This window comes from Taeniopygia guttata, chromosome 1 (genome assembly GCF_048771995.1).
Source record: "Taeniopygia guttata chromosome 1, bTaeGut7.mat, whole genome shotgun sequence".
NCBI lineage: Eukaryota > Metazoa > Chordata > Aves > Passeriformes > Estrildidae > Taeniopygia > Taeniopygia guttata.
The window spans coordinates 68,193,698-68,215,697 of NC_133024.1; the positions used below are offsets into that span (position 1 = coordinate 68,193,698).

Sequence of the window (22,000 nt, forward strand, 5' to 3'; positions counted from 1 at the left end):
AGAACTGGACAAAGTGTGGCCTCACCAGCACCAAGTACAGATTTGCAGCCTTGCCCTTCCTTGAAAGTGCCACAGTTGACAGAAGGTGCCACAAGATAACCCAAATCCCTCCCTGATGCACAGATCACTGTGTATGGCCATTCCTCTCCCAGTCCTTCCACAGGACTAGGCATATTCATCCACAGGTTGACTCTCTTCATACCCAAGTCCACAATTCTCATCCACTCCAGATCAGTGGTTCCGGATACCCAGTTTAACAGTTCGCCTGCCCAGAACTTCCCCTACAAATTTCAGATTCCACCCAAACTCATTGTTCTCGCTCACTGAACTGATGGTCCCTCTTACCCAAATACTGGTATTTCATTTAAGATGTCTCCCTCTACAATTTCTGCAGCCCAACCCCCTCAACAAATCCTTGTAGAAAGAAAAGTCCTGCCTCCTGCACTTAGCTATGCTTTATAAACAAAAACAAATTTTAAAACCCTACCTGAATTAAGCTCATCTTGTTATGACCTGTATCAAGAAGAGTCTGAAAATAGAAGAAAAGTTCCAGATGTGCAAGGGGGAGGGGAAGTAAAACTATCCAATTTGTTGAAAGAATATGGAATATGCATTAACCACCTAAATGACAGGGACTTCCAAAGCAGCCATTATTGACATTTTACGTTGGGCCCATAACCAACCATAATATTTTACAAAGAAAAGTAAAAAGATAATGAAAATTTCCGTTTAAGTCCCATTCTGTGGACATCTGGAGATAATAGCTCACTGTAAAAAAATGGCCCCACTTAGGAAGTCAGCAGGATGATCTGGCCTTTTCTTGGTCACTTGCTTTGGTGGCAGGAGGAAACAACAGCTAGATTAAAATATTATCTGAAAACACTGTGAATCACAAAAAAAAGTAATGGCCATTGAATGAAGGACTTGACCAGTAACAGTTTTCATTACTACATGTAAGATCAGCCAATAACTAACCCAAAATGTTAGGATATGTCAGTGTATGCAAGCTCTGCTTAATATATACATGCAGAAGGTGGATAAGAAAGGTATGCTATCTACCTGCTCCTAATCCCCTCCCCCTCCAAAACAGAAGTCACACACAAGCAGAGAATAGCTGAAGTTCAGTATCATCTGGTCCAATTCCCAGCTCAAAGCACAATGAGACAGGACTCTGACCAGCTGAGTTTTAAACACTTGCAGGGATGGAGGCTCCACAACTCCTCTGGGCTACCCGTGTCAGTGTTCAACTGCCTTCATACTCAAAGTGTTCTCTAAGGGTTCCCAGCAGCTAGTTGAAATTTACTTAAAATCCCCACTTGATTTAGTTGCTCCAAATGAAGATGTTATTCCAAGCTATGGAAAAAATAAGCGTTTTAACTCTTCAGCTACATAAAGCAGTTATTACATTCTTCAGCCACCAATATTCAGAGCTCTATCAATTTTAACAGATGTTAGTTTATGTTAATATATTGAAATCAGCCTGCTGAGAGAGGACTGCCACATCTTAGGATTAAACAGATCACCCCTAGAGAAGTCAAGGGGATGGATATTTGTCCGTTATCTTTCAGAAGGCAAAGTGGAAGCATGCTTCTTTTAATACTTGATTTTTTTTCAACACTTGCTAGCCCAGAACATGTGAATGACAGATGACTGTCAATCTCCTCTATGTGAAAACAGTGACATGGTGAAGCAGTATTGGACATGCTGTTGTGATTAACATGATGCAGTAAGTTTCAGAAATAAAGTAATACTTCAAGTGTTTTCTATGTTACCATTGTTTAAATTTGATCTTTAACAAAACAGAAATAAGCAGGAAAAAAGCATGTGTCTTTCAATTTAAGAGCTGATTTTGGTACTGTAAGACAACAATTTAAAAACAATAGGTGTTGCCCAACATGTGGCCAACCTATACATTAATTTAAAATCGCATCTAAGACATTATGCAGTCTTTTCTTCTAAGGTTCCCTCCAACTACATAAGACAGTGATTCCATGGGTGGGTGGAATCACTGTAGCTGGATTAACTAGAAACATAAGAATCATGCTTTACCCCTCCTCTTTTTTTAAAGATGCAAAAGTGGTAGGCTGTTACTGACTAGGTCTTGATTCCCATCTCCTTTCTCACAGTACCTCTAGCATGATACTTAATGGCAAAAAAGCAACCTTTCCAACCCAGCCTGGTTCAGCAGTACTACAGAGGGATGCAGTATGCTCACACCTGCACAAAAGCGAGTGAAACTGAGCCAATGGCCAATCAACCCAAGAAAATACTAGGAGGCAAGTTGGTGGATGTTGTTCTCTGCACGAAGAAAATTGTCTTTCAAGTCTCCACGGATTACACTTCCTCCATGCTGCTTAGAGGTACGAGCTGCAAATGCTCCCTGTCTTTCCTCTCCAGGAGATTCTTTCCTCCCAGGTGGAGGTGAATCCCCTAGACAAGGTCCTGCCTTACATAAAAGTGCACAGTTTCATACAGAATTCTGCTCGCTCTGCCTGTGCTCTGAGCCTGCTGGCTGCAAATAAACCCAAATCTGAAAAAAATGATACAGAAAAAGCTCTCCTGAGAGCACATTCCCTTTGGATAGGAACTTGTTCACATCTCCCAAAAAGAGCAGAGGCAGAAGCAAGCCAAATCTGTGTGCAACAGTGCAGACTTATCAGTTTTTAAAATCCACATTGAACTCACAGTGCAACACTAAAAAACCAGTGTGATTGCAAGATAGACTTGAACGTGCTTGTGCTATGCCTGAAGCTGTGGGAACACCAACCAGCCCTGATGCAGCAGCAGGACATACTACTTCAGCTCCAGCACAGCACTTTCCTGTGATCGTTTCCTTGCAAATGCTGTCTGCAGAAAAAGCCCTCTGCAAACATGACATATTTCAGACTGTGGATAAGAATGGTGGTACATTTCACTTGTTAAATACCACACATTCATCTGTTAAGACTAAGGACACATCATTTATTTGCACAGATCTTTACCTTGACACTAACAGAACTTTAGGGGCTGTCTACAAAGACTTCAGATGACCGTAAAAATCTGCTAAGGGAAAAATGCTGGATATGAATATAAGTAGTCAGTTCCTCAGCAACAATCTTAAGAGGATCTAAAAACACTGTAGAACAGATTAGCCCCAAGACCAAATCTGGATAAATGAAAGCTGTGCACATTCCTATCAAGTCAGACAAGTAAAAAGTGTATTTTCCACACTTGGACAATCCTAGCACACCACCAAAATGAGGTCTTATAATGTCTCCTTCAGTGTAATTAGAACATTAACCATTCTTACTTTTCTGAAACTTAAGGATGGTGCTACTAAGCAATTGTCTGAGAAAACAGTAAATGAAACTCAATGACAATGCAAACACAAAGTAGCTCCAATAGCATCAGACACTAAGTTGTCGGCTGCTGCTCACAAAAGATCAGAGGATCACTTGCAAGCTTATCTGAAAATAATTCAATGCTTAGCAACAATCCAAATTCTACAGATTCCTAGGGCAATGATAATAAAACAGAAGTCTGTTTTGAATATGATCTTAAGTCCTCAACACTCCACCTTAGAAAGCCCACAACATACCGTAACTTATATATCCAAAGCAGAAATAACAGTGTTCTGAAATACAAAATAGTTTCTATTCAAAAAGATCACTCACAGAGCAGGATGCTTCAACCCGGAAAAGACATCACCAAGAGAACAAGATCAAGACTTAATAAAAACACAAATTATTACAGAAATGCACAAGATGAAAGCACCTTTCATTATTTTTCATCACACCAGAATCAGAAGGTATCAGGAGGAAGTACAGGTCAACTTCCATTGTGGGACATTCTGCCACAGGTCATTGGTCAAGAAGAAGGTGTAATCCCTATTTCAATGGATCTAAGCAATACCACAGATGATATTTTACAAATGCTCATTACATAGGATGATTCAGATGGACCTCCAGCTCAGAAAAATCCCTAAATCCCTGACTACTGTTAAGAGGAAATGCTGTGTTTCTTGTTCTCTTTCCCTAAGCAAAGGCTTTTTCCTATCATCATGAACTGAAAACCAGTGGGCCCCATAGTCTGAGCTCCATACAGACTCTCAGTTTTAAAACCACGTCCATTTACAAAGAGAAGCAACTGATGAAGCAGTAATTTCTTTTCTAGGAGTAGCGTTATCAGCACAAACTACAGCTGCTGATTGTTAAAGACTGTCTGAAAAACATCTCTTATCCCTTTCATCAAAAATATTGTTCATCATGCAAACACTTCAGTCATGCTTCTAGAATTGCTAGTGGTGGTGTCACCTGACAGGTGTGGTGTGTAGGCTACTCTGTACAGAGCTGATGTTAGCCTGCCTCCACTGTAGCCTGCAGGCTTGTTCAGCAAATGGCATCCTTTCAATGCGCTTAATTTCATTCATATGAATTGAGCACATATATATAAAAGAGAAGGCTTAAGAAATACTAGCACACTACGAAAAACTAAAATTTCAGTCAAATGTGTCATTTGAGGCCAAGAGGCAGAAGAGTTTGCTGGCTCAATCCTGTAGAAGTCAAGTGCTGGTCTTGTTTCTTGCACTAATTTCTCTCGCCTTAGAAAAATTTCTGGTCTTCTATGCTCCGGTCTTTTGGTTGGTAGTGGTTTTTTTCCTACTTACTTGTTTTTTTGTTAATTTGTTTTTTGGAGTGGGGGGAGGGTTGGGTTTTTAAATAAACTTCAAAATATAGAAGAGCATAGAGGCAATTATTATTATAACACATAAGTGGTAATGTCCCATATCATACTTTTGCTATTGAAAACAATCCATCTCAAAGCTTTTCATCATGAATCAAATACTTGCAGGAAGTTACAGGTACTTACTTAAGCTGCTTAGCTGGCGTATGATAGCAGCAAGGGTGCTATTTGTTACACATTCCAGTTCACTTGTAATTCCCTCTGGCAGAGCTCCTCGGCAGAGATGCCGTGGTTCAATGTTCCTTTTCACCAAAGGCATGGCTCACAATCTGGAATTTACAAACAAAAATGTATGACATTTACAAAAATGAAATTAAGAGATCTGAATCAGTGTAGCACACATTCAGGGTTTTTTTCTCCAAAAAGTATTTCACCTTTCTTTTTTTAAAGCCTTGCTTCAGCCTTACCACTGTAAGATACTGTACAATTCCTACTGGGGCACTGGAGCTGTGCACTCATGCCAGAATATGACAAGAGCACTGCAGAGCAGCAGAGAGTAAAGGCAATAAAGGTAATGTAGGTTTTTTGCCTTAGATTTGGTGTAAGATTTACTGCATGCACAGACTTGTGCTGCAGTTCCAGAATCACTGGACTTCAACGCACATTTGCATTTAGAAAAAACTGGCAGTCCCCACACAAGCGGCAGGAAAGGTCACTGTCTGGAGCAGGCTGGCATCCTGCCTTGGCAAGCTGGCCACCAACAGACCAACCAAGCACTACAGCCCCCAGTTACATCAGACACCAACCCACCCCAGCTCTGACGGTTTTCAGTAAAAATGATAAATTCATCTGACATGTAAGGGCAAGTGCCTCTCAGAATTAGGCTGCATGAGGAAGAAGATGGTTTTCCACAGGTGGAGCTGTATGGCATTCTGAATGGGATAAGAGCATTTACTGAACAACTTTTGGGAACATGCCAGATGCAGAAAGACATTTATCTGAGAAAACTAAGGTTGTCAGAACTGGTTTTCTTGGAAAAAATGAAATAAATAAGGATGGTGTCTTGGTTCCAGCCCAGACCAAGGGGAGGAGCCAAGACATTGTTTGATACCATCTCACATCAGTGCCAAGGGTAGGGAAAAGGGATTCCTCTCTCATTTCCAAGAAGCAGTGCATTCCTCTACAGTCAGGAACAACCTGGCTTCTGTCAAGTCAGGCTCTGCATTTTTTGAGCATTTTTGCACGTGAATCATTCTCTCTTCTTATATGTTTTTCTTATTAATATTGTTGCTGCTACTGTTTGTTTTCTTATCTCATTGCTCTTTCCAGTAAATTGTTTGTATCTCGAGCTGTGATCTGTGCCTTTTACACATCCAGTTCTTCTCCCTGGCTACCTGGAGGGGGTGGGGGGCAGAAGCGGGGGAGGAAGTGGAGCGAGCAAGTGACAGTGTGGTTTGGAAAGTCTCGGGAGGAGAACTAAATTGTGGAGTACCATTCCTAAACCACAACAGATGGGGAAAACAAATGAAAAAAAAGAGCTCTCCAAGCATCAAAAGGACAAATGGCATAGAAAGGACACAATGGCATAGAATGGCATAGAAAACACTGTCCTGCAGAGAGCAGCTTTCAGAGCAAGGATGACCAAGTGAGACAGAATTCTCCCAAAAGGGAAGGAATATAAAACAAAATCAGTTTTCTTTAAAACCACGTTAACTCAATAGTCAAGTTGATTACATTTTTAACAGCAACAATTCAATGTCCATGTACTACTCATGAATAATATCTGTTTAAAACTTCATGGCATGTAAATTTTCTGGAACAAGAAGTTACATTATTACCAAGGACAAAGTTCATTTGGGAAAGGCTTAGCTGAAAATTTCTTTTTTTACCATACTAAAGCAATTAAACTAGCCTTTCAATTTCTCTAATTAAAATCACATTAGTAAATTAAAAAATCCTTTTGTCTTTCCAATGTTGCACAGTAATTTTTGTAATGACTTCCGCCTGAAAATTTAAAATATTTTATTCTCAAAGAACATTTCTAAAAGCTTAACAGCATTCATGAACAAAAAGAAACTATTTAACTGTAAGACTCTTTCATAACAGGTCAGGAAGGAACAAGCTCATGACTTCTAAGCAGTAGTCTTGAATTATATTGTATGTCTTTCTTAATATGAGACAATTTGAATAAGTCAAAATTTAAGGTTAGCTGAATTTGCTAAATTTTACACAACAACACATCAGAGGTAACAGAGGAACAACTTCTACATTTGATTAAAAAACCTTCCTGTTTCTGTTCTATGTTTTTGTATTCCTCTACAAACAAATATTTCAAAATACTACTTCATATCCATTTCAGACGCTTTTTTGAACTTGATAAAAAATAAGTCAAAACTGGAAATTCACAATTACTGAAGAGCAACATCTAGCACCAACACTGCTAACAGGCTAGTGCATTGAAGCTACAAAATAGAAATCATTATGAGGAATTCTTCCACTGTAATGTAAATGTTACCATGAAAAAGCATTTCATATAAACATAACTCGTAAGAAATAAATTAAAAGGAGCAGAAATTAGTGCTAAATTAGCAGTTTATATGACAAGGCCTGTTTTTCCCATGGCTTTCTGTCTAGCACTCTCAGAGCTGGCCCTGCCCTTACCTTCTGCAGTTCACCCAACTCCCTCACCTGCCCACACAGCACTCTGGCCCCAGCTGGAAGCTGGCTGCGCACTGCCCAGCTAACCTCTTGAAACACCTACCTTATTGAGTACAGCCAGAATGCCTTCCAACACAAACTCTTATTTAAGTCCCTTCTCCACATAGTGTTCTTTCTTGCCTGCAAAAGCTAATTTGAAGAAAACTACAACTGCAGTTCAAGCTTTTTGTTTTCTTATCACTTACTGACGAAATGGTCCAGTGTGTTCAAGAGCTACCAGGGGACTGACACACCAACGCAAGAAATCCCATTTCTTTAAAGAGCATGCTAAATCACACACCAGGGCTGAGGGTAAGGGAAAATAAACAACTTTCATATTTGAATGCATGATTTAAATTATTATGTAGCAACCTCATTTCAGTTTGAAATTTAATTACAAAAGGTAAACTGAACACCAATGAGTAAATATATGCAACGAATTAAGTAATCCACTACCTGCTCCTGATCAGATGAAAAGAAACTCTGCAACTGCAGTAAGTTTCTTCTAATTTAAAACCTTTACCTAACTGAATTAAACACTTACAGACCTATTCAGATATTAACCCATTACTAAGTAAAAAGCTTGTGTCCTTACTACTAAAACACAGCCACCTTTTTCTTCACCACACACAACTCAGATGAACTTAATCCTTTTTAAAGAAAATGCATGAGAAGTGAAGCTAACTTCATTTCAAAATCTATGTAGCAAGAAGTTAGATGAGAAATCAAGACAAAACACATCTCAATTACAGGGTCTTCATGAGACACAACCAGACTGAAGGGAGTACCAGGAGCAGAAAACAAGAATTTGCAATGGCAATTCCACTGCCTTCTACATTCATCTTCTGCCTCTTTTGAGTCACACTCAGTCCCAGTTTCTTCCTAGACAAGATAGTCACTGTGATGTCACTATGTTAAATATACTGGCATTTAGAAATCATATTCGATTTTGCAATACAGAGGTTTAATAACTTCTCTTCCCTTCTGTCATGGTTTAACCCCAGCCAACAGCCAAGCCCACCAGAGAGCTGCTCTCTCTCGGTCCCCCACCAGCCGGATTAGGGAGAGAATGAAGAGAGTAAAAGATAGAAAACTCATAGGCTGAGATAAAGACAGCTTAATAGGGAAAGCAAAAGCTGCCCACGCAAGAAAAGCACACCAAGAAATTAATTCACTGCTTCCCACAGGCAAGCAAGTGTTCAGCCATCTCCAGGAGAGCAGGGATCCATCACACATAATGGTGACTTGGGAAGTCAAAGTACTGCACCATCACTTCAAACATCCCCCCTTCTTCTCCTCACTTTATACATTGAGCACGATGTCACATAGTCTGGAATATTCCCATGGTCATTTTGGGTTGCCTGTCCCAGCTGTGTCTCTTCCCAAATCTCCCAAGCACCCCCAGTATTATCCTTGACAATGTCAAAGTACAATAACCAAAAAAGGCCGTGGCTCTGTGTAAGCCCTGCTCAGCAATAGCACCTCTAATTTATCAACCCTGGGTTAAGCATAAATCTGAAACACAACTTCCTGTGAAAAAAATAACTCCACCCCAGCCCAAAACAGAACACCTTCCATCCACAAATAATTGAAAAATCTAATGCAAATAAATTACTATTTTCAAAAATTATCTCATTGGAGTAGATTGGTCCCAATCATAAATTTGTAAATTTTTTTTATTCATTTTAGCCCAGTAAGAACACAATGGAACCAGGGACTTATAATTTGGATAAAAGGGTTCATCTCCACTGTGAGGCTACCTGACAGCTGCCTTTAAACCATCAGCTGCATTAAGCACAAGAGAGGAAGACTCTAGAAAGATGCTACACTGCACATATAAAACTGGCTGAAGTGGAAATGTATGACACATTAGTGTCAGAGCAGAAAAATCAAGAGGAGTCAGAAGGGGAGAGAAGAAAAACTCAGAAGATGAGATGTCACTTGACATCTCACTAAACCCATGAGTGCCTCACTGGACATGGATCAGATTCAACATCTGGCTGGACTGAACTCTGACTGGAGTACAAACGGACACTGCTCTCCAAACCCTCCAGGCATCAGCAACTCGATTTCCACACACATTCTGAAAGGACAGGACATCAAAAGCCTGAATTAGCTTAGATCAAACCATTAAAATTCAGATTTTGCACACTTCCTCAGTATTCTCACCTCCCTTTCTCTTCTTTCTCTCCCCCCCCCCCCATAAAAACTTGCATAACAACTCCATAACAACTTGCCTTTTGTCTTAAAATTAGAAGGCACTTATCCCAGTAGTCATTGCTGTAGAGGCAAGTGTGCTACAGAAAGACTCCATCAAAGCATTTTTGCTTTTCTTTGCATGCTTCCTCTGCAGACACAGAAGTACCACTCCAGGTCATCTCAGACAGCCTTCCCTTGGCCAGCAGCTGTTAAACTGCATGCAAGAAGTCTGATACTGCCTTGGCAAGTAAGTCAGATTCTTAAAAAATCATGAAGAGAGCAGATGTACAGTAACAAACTTGAAAGATGACAAACACCATGTGCAATCTTTCCAAACAACAGCAGAACACAGCTATTACAAGAGACAAGATGAATTTTTCAAATATTTGAGATACTGGCAAAAACTCTAAGTACCAGCTGTTCCCCAAACCTCCTGTTTGTCCTTTCACATCCCCAAAACAGCACTGCAATTTACACGAGTGCTAGAAATAATGTACCTGAATTCCATGGTTCTTTAAGTTCTTTACATATTCAGTAATGCCACAAAACAAATTCCAACTCATTACGCAGCCTCCCTACTTGTGAATGTTTACGTATTACATTTTCTCAAAGACACTGTTCAATCCCTTTCTTAAACTCTTCAGAAATTTCTTCTTATATCCTCTAGTAAAATATGACAAAGCTGAACATTTTACCATGAAAAAGAGTTTACTATACATCAATTCTAAATTCTCCCTGAATATAGTCTATTATTTTCAGAGAGCATTGGAGCTTTCCATTGATGACTCTCCCAGCTCTCTATAAAAAGAGAACATACTATAATTCTCTTTCTATGGAGAAGAAAAACGAGACAGACTGAACACACAGCTTGCCATGAGTAATGTACCAGATGGGATTCCATTCAGGATTAAGCACCTAAATTTGTATGGCTACATATATATGAGCTCAGCAGAAACCCAGAGAGCAACCAAATCCCAGCATCTCTTGACAGATACAAGAGGGACATGGTGTGCTCAAATACCTCATGTGTAAGCTCTGGTAAGTACTCACCTAAATTTCAGTGTCTGAATCTAGAACTGCATTTCACCTCATCAAAACCAGAGAAATACTGTTGGCTTGCTTACATCAAGCCACACAATCAAGTTACACTACCTCCTAATCACAGTCTCCATGTCTAGGGCATTTCAGCATTTAAAACCTTTACAGACAGTTAAGTTTTCCCATATCTGATGGCCTAACAGTCAATTCAACACACAGCTTTCATCTCTGAATGGTACCAAATTTGGTAATACTGCCCCCATTTTCCTGTTCAAGTTTGTAATTCTAGATAGCCTACAATCACCCACCTTCAAGATACATGTATATACTAAAATGGAATAGAAGAGAAAGCAGAAAGGTGAAAGATCCCAAGCACCAGCTTTGGAGATGCTCTCCCATCTCCATTTTTTTTCCTCCATGGAGGTGTCATTATCAAAGATCTCCATACTGTCCAAAGGCTCTTCATCCTTCACAAATGAAAGAAAAGGGCTACATGGAGAATAAACACTGCTATCCCTACTATTCTAATGGAAGGAAAGGAATAAATATGCCTTTAATGCATGCTCCTTTCTGGTTTTTCGTAATCCTAAGTGACTGAGAACTTGATGTATTTGAACCTTTCCTACTTGTAATCTCTGAATGTCATTTACTACCTGATCAGTAATGACAAGTTAAAAACAAACCATAACTAGCATATATTCTGGAAATTATTGAATTCAAGATTAATGTAATGTCATTCTTCTGTACTTTTAAAAGTTTTGTGCTTTTTTTTTTAAGCTGGCTTTATTCTAACAAGAATCTGAATCCACACTTTGTATACTGCAAAACAATACAAAATATTTAGCCATTGGTTATTGTCTCGCAGTGCTCTCTAATACCACAGAATTATTTTTTATCAAAAGGCATCCAAACAAGACTATCTAGCTATTTGCTATCAAGTATGCAATTTCTCTCTTAGCCACCTTACTATGTAATTACTATCAAAACAAAATATTGTTTTACTAAACCACAATCATGCTTTAAGTACCAAGTACTTTACTTTTATTAGAGCTAACCTTATCTAACGGACATTGTGTTTTTTAGTCAATATACGTATTTTTTGACATTTGCCATAATTTTTAATGCAACTCTCTTGATTTTGATAGGAGTTTGGTGATGCAAGGACAAACTTTTGATACAAATATGCACAAAATCTAATAGAATTCTATTTCCTAAGGATAAGAAATATTCTTGATTTTTAATTATCCACAACAAACCACATCTTTCCACAATACATGTAAAGTAAAATGCCTAGAAAATGTCCTCCTCACTACAATTTAATATATAGCCAATTCTATCACCATCCTTGTCACAGCTCTTCCTTCTGATTGCCAGGTCTGCGTGAAAGGAATGAGAGTCAAGGCTGGAATGAAAGCAGGTTTTTTTCCTCTCAGTATCAGACCACCACTTCTCATCTTCCTCTCGCATCATACCAATCTAAATACTAGCAATGATGAAAAGGGCACAGAAATTCCTAAAGCTATTTTGTTTCTTTAATAGAGCTCTTCAGTGTCTGTTGCAATGAGCTGCTTCTGAAGGTTCACCAACTTGGACAGTTGTTTTGTTTTCTTTTCTTTATTTGGCAGAGTTTTTGTCTGTGCTGAGATCTTCAGGGCAGATTTTATGGTCCAGTGATATTATGAAGGAAATCAAGACATTAAGTAATGACAAGATAAAGGACAACAGGAGAAAGGATGGTAATTAGTTCTGCTTATCTGCAATCTAAAATTTTATGGATGCACATTTTCCTAGTCAGCCCTTCATATCTCAAAAAAACATGTAAGAAGCAGAACAATAGCTACCTCTATTAACAGAGTGGGCCTGCAATACAAAGGCTTGCAGAACCATTAAAAGGTGAATGCATTAATTCAGGAATTTCCACTAATTAAAAAGCTGGGAGAGAAAAAAGTGAACAGATCTTCACAGTAGTGAACATTTACAGGTACTTTAAATTTAGTTCTCAACATTTCAGATTAACTATAAACATGCATAGAAAAGATAACCTTCACAATGTCATCCTGAGGATGATTCAACCTAAAATAAAGTAACTATTCTTTCCTTGACACTACAGACTGTAATATAAAAGGCTTTGAAAACAACAACTATGATGCCGGAAATTGACTTATTTTCTCTACAGCTTCCAGGATGAGTATTTTGGGGTCTTTTCCCCTTTGTTCTACAGCCCTAAGTTTACATTACCTGTCCACTGTAGCTCAAGATGCTCTTTGGGCACCTGCCATTCTTTGATAGCGTCAAATGTCTCCTCAACTTCTCCATAAATACTTGTGTCTACAGTTACTGCCAAGTAAATCTACCAGTGAAGAAAAGAAGACTGAGGGACCACTTCAAAGTTATTGCATTAACTTTTCCCTTTCAATAGACCTGTAACATTTCAAAGCCACAATCCTAAGAATAATTCACAATACTTTTCACAGCTTCTAAGAAAATAAAAAGCTTATTGTCAGGAAGTACAGACAGATTATGATGAAGTTTCATCTCCTGCTACAAAATAAGGGATCACATACATCTCACCCAATTAAACGGCTTCATCATTGATCAAGGAAGAAATAAAGGTATTTCTCACTCTCTGCTAATGAAGCCACTTAGCTAAAGGTTAACACTGGTATATCTCAATTTCCAAGTAGGCAACTTTTCAGGGCCAACTGCAACACACTTATGGAATACAGAATCTATTTCCTGTATTAAGTTCTCACTGCTCAAATTAATGGACTTTGCCATTTGACTTTGCTGCCACTCACACCATTTTTCCTACTGCCCAATATGCAAATATCTTTGCCAGTAAACTGCACTGAATTTTTTAACTCCTTTCACCTAAATCTTCATACTTTTTTAATAATTTATGATTTAAATTATATACTTATCATTGATAATTATATACTTACCATTTTCATAAAAATACAGGAAAAGCATATACACAGTATATTTGTCATACTGAATATGAATATTTACTTAAACATGAATATTTACTTAATTCCATCTCCCCATTTCTTCACATTTTTCCCCAGAACATCTATGCATATCCCTTAACTAGTTTTACCCTCTCTGATTTTTCTCATGCTTATCTTTACTCTGAAAATGGCGATCTGAAAGCTGATATCTTGGATTGTGTCACTTTCTTCTGATTATCTTCCTCCTTAGAACATCTTACGGCACTACAGTAGTAGTTTCAGACTGTAAGCATCTCATTTTCAAATAACCTTCCTGAATCTGATTTCAGAATTCCATTATTTAAAATTCTCTTTTTTGAAAGAAACACGAAACAATGCAAGAAATACACTGTGGTACCACTGAACCTGTGTGTTAAGCTTTGAAAAGCAATTTCTCCTTCACTAACACATTTTAGTCTTCCTTGACACCCAGTGTTACTCAGGTATCTATTCAGAAACAAATTTCTTACCCGAAATCTAACAGAGTTAGTTCAGAGTGCACAATACAATAGCTTGCTGTACTGAATCCAATCACTCTGCCAGCATCAGATCCACCCACCCTTTTCTTCTCATTCTGTTTCAGAATACAGATGATCCAGGGCACCTTCACACATGATTGAAGTCCCTCGCTTCTAAACCACAAGCTGTCCTTTCTCCAACCAAATTTTTGTTCATTAAGCCAGAACACTTACACTTTATCTCAAAAGATGTCAGGCTAAAGGGTCCTAAAGAATCCAACTGAGTAAACTAAAAGACATCCACACATGGTATACTTGTTTCTGTAAAAAAGAAAAATTCAAGGTAAAAAAAAAGTTCATTAAGAGCATGAACTGAAAAACATGCACAGAACTTTCTTCCCAAATAAGTAAATTTTAATCTGTTTTAACAGAATGCTATTACCTCACATTGTGCTTAATGGTAAGAGGTGCACAGTCACATCAATACAGCTGAATGGGGAAAAAGTTGGTTTGTATGTGTCTAAGTCCAGCCTGATTACCATTAAATGTATTAATTGTTCTATATAAATCACATTTTCCCTTCTGCCTTCTTTCCATAGCCACGTGAATGATCTTAGCACACAGGGAGTCATGAGATGCCCCATTGTTTCTTTCTGCTGAACAAACAGTGACCAGTTTAAAGTATCAATAAAAGACGCCGACACGTTAATCTTGTTCTTAGCATGATGGCTGCTCATCCTGCTCCTAGTCCCTTCCAGATGGCTCAGTGTGAAAGAGCTGGTGGGATGGGGAACAAGGAATATTCCATGCTGTTCTGAACATCTGTTCCACTGCATTCATACATTAAAAAAAAAATAAATACCTTACTGCCACCATCAATTTTACAATTTCAACCTAACACTGCTAGACTAACACCAAATACAGTGTAAATGTTATGCATCCACTTGAGAAAGGAAAAAATCTCCTTTCAACTCATGTAAGAGCATGTGTTTCATTTCTGCTATCTTAAGAACAGACTTGTTTGAATCACTAAGTACTTATGCTGCACTGAAAACACAGTTTTCTTTCATATGACCTTTCTGTATTATACCCCAAGAATTTATTATCATCCCTTCTCCTATTCAAGCAAACAGAATTGAACTGAGTCACCATTTGTTTCCCTTTGGTTTTTTGTCTTTTTTCTTTTTGGTTATTTGTCTTTACAGCAAAGATGCACACTACACATTTGTTGGAGCTTGTTTAAATTTCATTTGGGCAGTTCAGTACAGCAGCTAAAAAATAATTTGCTTGTGCCTATGAAGAAATAGTGGTAGCCTTTTGTTTTTTAAGCAGAGTTGAAATAAATGAGAAAATAAATATATTACTACACTATACTGCCTACCTCTCAAGTGACATTTACCCTTTAAAAATACCACCTCTTTCTTGAAAAGAAGCACCCAGCCAGAGTTAGAAGAAACTCAGAAGAGAAAGGAAGAAGCAGTGCTTTGTCCTACAGCACAGGAAAGAAGACTCAGATTGATCATCCCCCCTCTTTTGTATCATCTTGACATGTGCGAGCCATACGGCTGCTGAATTATTCAGCTCTTTGTACTTGGAATACCTAATGATTACATGTATGAAAATTCAGAAGTACTGAAACACTGACTGGAAGAGCAGCAGATTGTAAAAGCTAATTTTGTTTTGGCCTTTAGTACCCTACATGGTAACATTCAGTGAGAAGTATAAACCAGATGAAGTCAAAAGGAACAAAATCACAAAGCAGCAGAGAGTTAGTTATAACACCAAGCTAATTAGGTCAGGAACAGCCCTTCACTAGCCGGTCGAAATGTTTCCAGATGTCATCTGGAAACAGGCTCAGATCTTAATCAGATGTGAGCAGAGTTTGTTATGCAGATAGTGCCACACAGTTCTCACTTTCCAAAGCAAAACTCAGCAGCCCAGACAGCTGAGAAAATGTCTACAGGCATCTCAAAACCCAGAAGTATTCCCATAAACTGGCTAAGACAAATTAAGCCTTAAAAGTAAATGGTTCAAGTAACTTGCTGTGTACTGCAACACTAGTCATCCCCACCTGTTTAGTACCTGTTCATTTTTCTAGCATAGTAATATCACAAAGCAACAAACAATAATTAAAAAAAAGTTTTTAAAACATGACATATCCAAGAGAATTGCTATTGAATAAATATTGGTACTTAATTAACAATTAACCATACCACCACCCAAAGGAAATTTCTTTGTTCCCTACCCACCTACTGCAGTCCAAGAAGCATCATTACAAACAAACTCCTTCTTCAGCTGACAATTAAAATACGACAAAGCGCAGCTTTTCATGTCCCAGTTTAGGATACACCACTGAGAAACTACTCTTAAGTATGACTCGTTCAACAGTCTCTTGAATGACAGCATTAAACACCTTGCAGTGCTTACTTTAAGCCTGTTTTGGTTATCTGATGCAGATTCTTTTAAGAGTTTAGAGTTATATACAGTCACATTCTATCTGCACTACAGAAGTGGAAAAATTCTGTGACAAGAACCATTATCCTATAATTTCTTGACACTGCTTCAGACAATTTGATGCTGGAAGAACTCATAATAGAATATTGAAAGTCTGCAACTGTAAACAAGCCTTTTCTTAGTGTTTTAGACTACAATAATGTACAAATAACTCCTGCAGACCATTTAAAGTACATTTGTCCCAGCTGTCCTCCTTCACAAACAGTAAGGGTTATCAGAGGCAAATGCCTTGATTATATAAAGAAAACCTAAGATGCAGCTAGGCTTGCTGACTCGCATTGATCCCATTTAACAGAGCCTTACTGGATTTAAAGTGCTCGAAATAACTGTCTGGGTCACAGTGCATGCAATACAGGCCACCTGGTGAGGCCTCAGGAGCCCTCCTGCAGGGACAACATGCCCTTCAGATCCTCCTCAAGCTAAACCAGAAGCAAATTCAGTAATTTGTTTCTCAGAACTCCAATTAACCTTAAATTGGAAGGGAAAGTAAAAAGGGGATCAAGGATTCCATGTTTTGTCAAATAATATCCATTTTATGGCCACACACAATGTTCCTCATTTCCCATATCTAATATTCACAATGAAAAACCTTTTAAAACAGGATTTTTCTGGAAGAAAAAAAAAAACGTTCTTAAACTCTTTTACTCCCAGCAGTTAATCTAAAATGTCACATGGAAGTGTTACATTTTCACATAATTCAATTAATCCAAAATTTAAAATGTCACAGCAAAGTGTCAAATTTTCTTATGCACAATTCTTCTTCTGCACAAGAAACCCTCTGGATGTCAAATATGCATATGTACACAAGTACACTCCATGTACGTTTATGTTCTATATATACACAAGCAATTTATACACATTTATTATACATATGACACACAGAGATGATGGAAGACAGCAATAATGTAGGTCAAACAGCAAAAGAAAAAGCACTTAAGATTAATGCTGAATTGCCATGACACCTTCTCCGCCTCTATTCCCAACAAACCTCCTCCACTCCCATATCTCACCAGTCAGGAAAGACTTTACCACCTGTAATTATGCTTTTTCAGGCTACTACACTATGTATCACAATCCTGAAAATACTTTGCAGTCAAAGCAACTTTAATATCCATCCAAACAGCCACACAACAGCAGCAGAACTTTCTTGGTATGTGTCAGGAAACACATGGACAGCCCACAAAGATTTAAATTATTACAAAATAAAGCAACATCCCTGGAGTTCCTCAAGGTGAAGCTTTACACCCACACCACATATTTTCCTGATTTTGACACTCCTACCAACACTTGACTTTACCTATATACCAGAAACCTGGAAATGGCAACTAGTCTGTATAGAGGAAAACCAGATTTATTTTGGGTGCTTTCATGGAAAAACTGAACTAAATATTTTGTGTCTGGATTCAACAGCTGAGTCTAAATGAATTGAAAATTCCCAACTATTTTTATCCTGAGCCAAGTGTGCCATCTGTTCCCATGAAGTCCATGTTCTGGTTAACTACTATACTGCAGCATTATCACAAAGTGCCATGTGATCGAGGACTGGTATTCAAATCAAGAAAGATACTATAAGTGACAGAAAGCAACATTCTAGACAGTTGTAAAAATAAAAATTAAAAAAAAAAAAAGAAAAATAACACAAAACCATCAACCCACCACCCCCAAAAAATCACCACAAAGCTCAAGCAGCCTTATCAAGATCCCCTGTTAGTACAGCTTTTTGTGTTGTGGTTATTTTGCTCCGCTGCCTAAGGAAGGCTGAGCTCTGGTCAGAGACCTTCCCACAGTGGGGACACATTTTATGTCTTTCTTATACATTATCTGCCTGTGCACAGTAACCAAACACTAAGGATGCTATTTCCCTCTTCCAGCTAATCTTCCTCACTCTCTTCCACACAGTTAACATCTTCAAGTTAATCACAGAAACTATTCCTGCTTGACCCATGAGAAATAATCAATATGTAATTTCTCAGTTCATAAAATGAAACAGTAATAGTTACAGATGACAGCAGAATATCCAGTTATCAGAAGTACAGGAGCTCCCTGCACCCCAACAACTGAATCACAAGTGAGTAACACGGGTCCAGCAGAAATCAAGACAGATTGTACTCCTTTTTTCTGCCCTTATCAATACCGAAGACATTTCTTCAAAACTAATTTACATAGGCAGAAATCCATTTGTACCTTTCACCATAAACAGAATACTAAGAAATTAAGCTGCAGTAAAAAACTTAAATCTAAACACACTTGATATATTTGTTATTGATACATAAGGCACACTAAGACTGTAAGCAGATACAAAACATCACATTCTCTCTTGGTGTTTCGGGTTCTTTTGTGACAAATCCTCTCTCTTGCTAGGATCACAAACTCAGATGTCAAGGTTCTGCCCACCATTACCTTCTTAATAATTCAACATATAATGCTGGCCTCAGATTTTTCTTTTTCTGCTGTTCTGAGGTTTTAGTAGCATTTTGTGTTGGAGTTCTGTAGGGGTTTTGGTGGTTTTTGGGGTTTTTGTTTGTTTGTTTTCTGGGTATTTTTGTTGGAGTTTTCTTAAGGGGGGTGTTAAAGCTAAAATCAGTGTCAGGCAGTACTACAAGTAACATGCTTTGATACAGTAACACTGGCATACAAAACTTCATTTTCAGCATTAAAGAGATCTCATTACACATACAGCAACTCCCATTGTGAGACAAATAAGCTACTGTAAAACCATAGTGAGTTTCAGACAGAATTCAGCAGTTAGTCTTCTGTAAAAATCCCCTTTCAACACTTGAAGGCTGGAAAGAAAGTTGTGTTCCATGAAATTTGGCATTGTATCAACACATCTCCATGGAGCTGGCAGGATAGAAGTGCTCCAGAAACCAGCTTCAATGAAAAAAAGCTTGTACATTCTTACCATGTACAAATAATCACTAAGAGGCTTAAGCAACTTTTTCTCCTAGCTAAAAATGATCAAATCACAGCTAAGATTACTGAGGATGCAGAGGTTATCAATGATAACATGAAATTCTTTAAATCTGCTTTATTCATATATTTTAAATCAGTGCATTAAAATATCCCTTGTGGAACCTTTTGTCTGTCTTTCTTCAAGACACATATATTTAAATATGACTTGAAAATGTAAACTTAGCTTCATAAAGAACTATGAAATTTCAGAACCTAACACTGAGTACTTGAAAGCATCACACTGATTTATAGCTGTAATTCTCTTCTTTTAGTCAATGCCAAGAGCGGGTGAATGCTAAGTGTGAGCTTGGAGGAAAACACTCTTACACAGAATAATAAAAGCACAAACCATCAAAATACATGGAGTCCCTAACCAAGAACAGCATGAGCCATCAAGTTTTTCACCTGTGAGCCTCGGGAGATATTCCAAGACTTCAGAGACTGCATTAGCAAGTTGTGTGGTACAACAGGAGCATAAGCACCTGTGGTGTTACATTTTAGTTAAACTGTATGCTCTGTCTCACCCCTCGAAACTGTATGGTTTATTCCAAGCCTGTACTCCTCCCCTGAGGTATCCTGTGTCTGTAATCCCATTGGCCCAAATTTCACTCCACATCCACTTTGAATCTCCCAGTAATGCGTGCCAGTGGGACCAGGCTCTCTCTCTTTGAGCCAGCTTTTGTGGCCACTGCTCTCTCGGCTCCTCTCTCCCCCTTCCCTCCCTCAGAAACCCTGATGCTTCCTGGGGGTAGGACCCCCAACAAACCCTCATCTAATGAGCACTCTCTGAAGCCGTGTCGAGTCTCCTTGCCTGTTGCTACCAGCAAATTTACAGCTTAGGGGGTCCCCCAAATGCACTGCAACAAGCACCTTCAGAGCAGAAAAGCTGTTGGCGATGATCCTGAGTCCATCTCGTATACACTCTTTTTTGTAGGGAAACAGGAATATTTGTTCCAAGCTAGTGCTCTCCCAGTCCTTGGACCATCAGACACTGACACTGTCACATATGCGCCTACAGACAACATTTTGGTTTTACACTCACCTGAAAGAGTTCATATACTTCACATCTGGGGAATTTGCATCATAAATATGATCCTGGATCCAAACCAAACCTACCGCATAATACGTCCTACAGTGTTGTTTCAGCATGCTTTAATTTTCTATATAAAGGCTGAAAAAGAGTAGTTTTCTTTTGTTTTAATTTTGTCAGGACAAGATGTAAGAAGAGAGGCAAACACAGGTTAGAAAGAAAAAGAATCATCTTAGGGTTGAAAATATGTCACAGGATTTTTTAATTTTGCTTCCCTCCAATACTTACAAATGAAGGTTACAGGAGTCATTTACCTTACAGGAGTCATTTACCTTGATCCTCTCACTCCCTATAATGCACTCAGCCTTCCAATCCTCTGGGAAGGATCTCATCTTCCTTACTGTCAGTCAAACACACAGCAAAATCCTGGCAATAGAGCCAAATAAAACCCACTGAAAGAGGAACAGACTGCCTAAACCTAGCAAGGCTGCAACTGCCAAGGAGGACCACCAAGCCTATTACAGTAAGGTTACCCAATACCTTCACTCCTACAGTATCTGTACACCCTGACATTAAATTTACTCTCCAAGCATAAGAAAGGCAAGAAGCAGCATCTCATTTATACTGCTGAGCAGCACAAGGGCCACTTGTGTGCTGCTCAGCATCATTAAGGCCTTCTACAGAAGGATCAGGAATTGGACATAGATCACATCAATATTTCACAACAAATGTTTCAACCACAAGATGAGTTATGTTTCCTTCTCAGAAGCAAAATCCAGTCACTGCCCTAAAGTCTGCTCCACTTAAAGTTGTGCTTTTTAAGACAGCTGCAAGCCAACCGCTCCTTGATTTAATTAAATGGATTCCTTTTCCCATTCCTGTTTCAATATTTGTGCTATTATAGCTGCTGCTCCTGGCTGAGCTGCTTCTCATGCTGGAATCAGATTGGAAGTCAGCAAAAATCTAATCCAGGGGAAAGAAGTCAAAGCAGTTTATGGAATTACGATCCTTATATCTGAGAGCATGGAAGTGATAGTGAAAGCTCTCAATCTGCTTCAGGACAAAAGGAAAAAAAAAAAAAAAAGCAATTCAAGCTGGACTCCCATTTCATAGCCAGTTAAGAGTGTTTGGTTGTGTAGGTGAACAGCAAGCTAAGCACAAGCGACTAGATAACGAGGCTGAAAGACTAGCAACTGTTCCCTACAAGAAATGGCACCAATATTGTCACATTAAAAGAATTTTACTTGAGTCGTAGAATATGCTGAGTTGGAAAGGACCCGTGACAACAGTCCAGTCCATCTCCTGACCACACATGGCAGGCCCAGAGTTAATCAAGGTACTTAAAAGTGTTGTCCAAATGCTTCTTAACTCTGACAGGTTTGGGGTCATGACCACTTTCCTGCAGAGCTGGTTCCAGTGCTTGACCACAACTCTCAGTGAGCAACTTTTCCCTAACATCCAAC

At 38.6% G+C, this 22,000-nt stretch overlaps 1 protein-coding gene across 5 annotated transcripts in view; it reads right to left on the minus strand.

Annotated features, from left to right (window-relative positions):
* WASF3 (WASP family member 3) overlaps positions 1-22,000 on the minus strand; it is a 65,954-nt gene that overhangs the window by 17,837 nt on the left and 26,117 nt on the right. For 4 of the 5 annotated variants that reach the window (XM_030275023.4, XM_030275013.4, XM_072930520.1 and 1 more), the window contains one exon: positions 4,849-4,991. In XM_030275023.4, coding sequence (XP_030130883.4) covers positions 4,849-4,981 — 133 coding nt within the window. In that variant the 5' untranslated portion in view covers positions 4,982-4,991. Of the gene's footprint in view, positions 1-4,848; positions 4,992-14,275; positions 18,646-22,000 lie in introns of those variants that run through there. The other variant, XM_072930523.1, reaches the window with a different exon arrangement.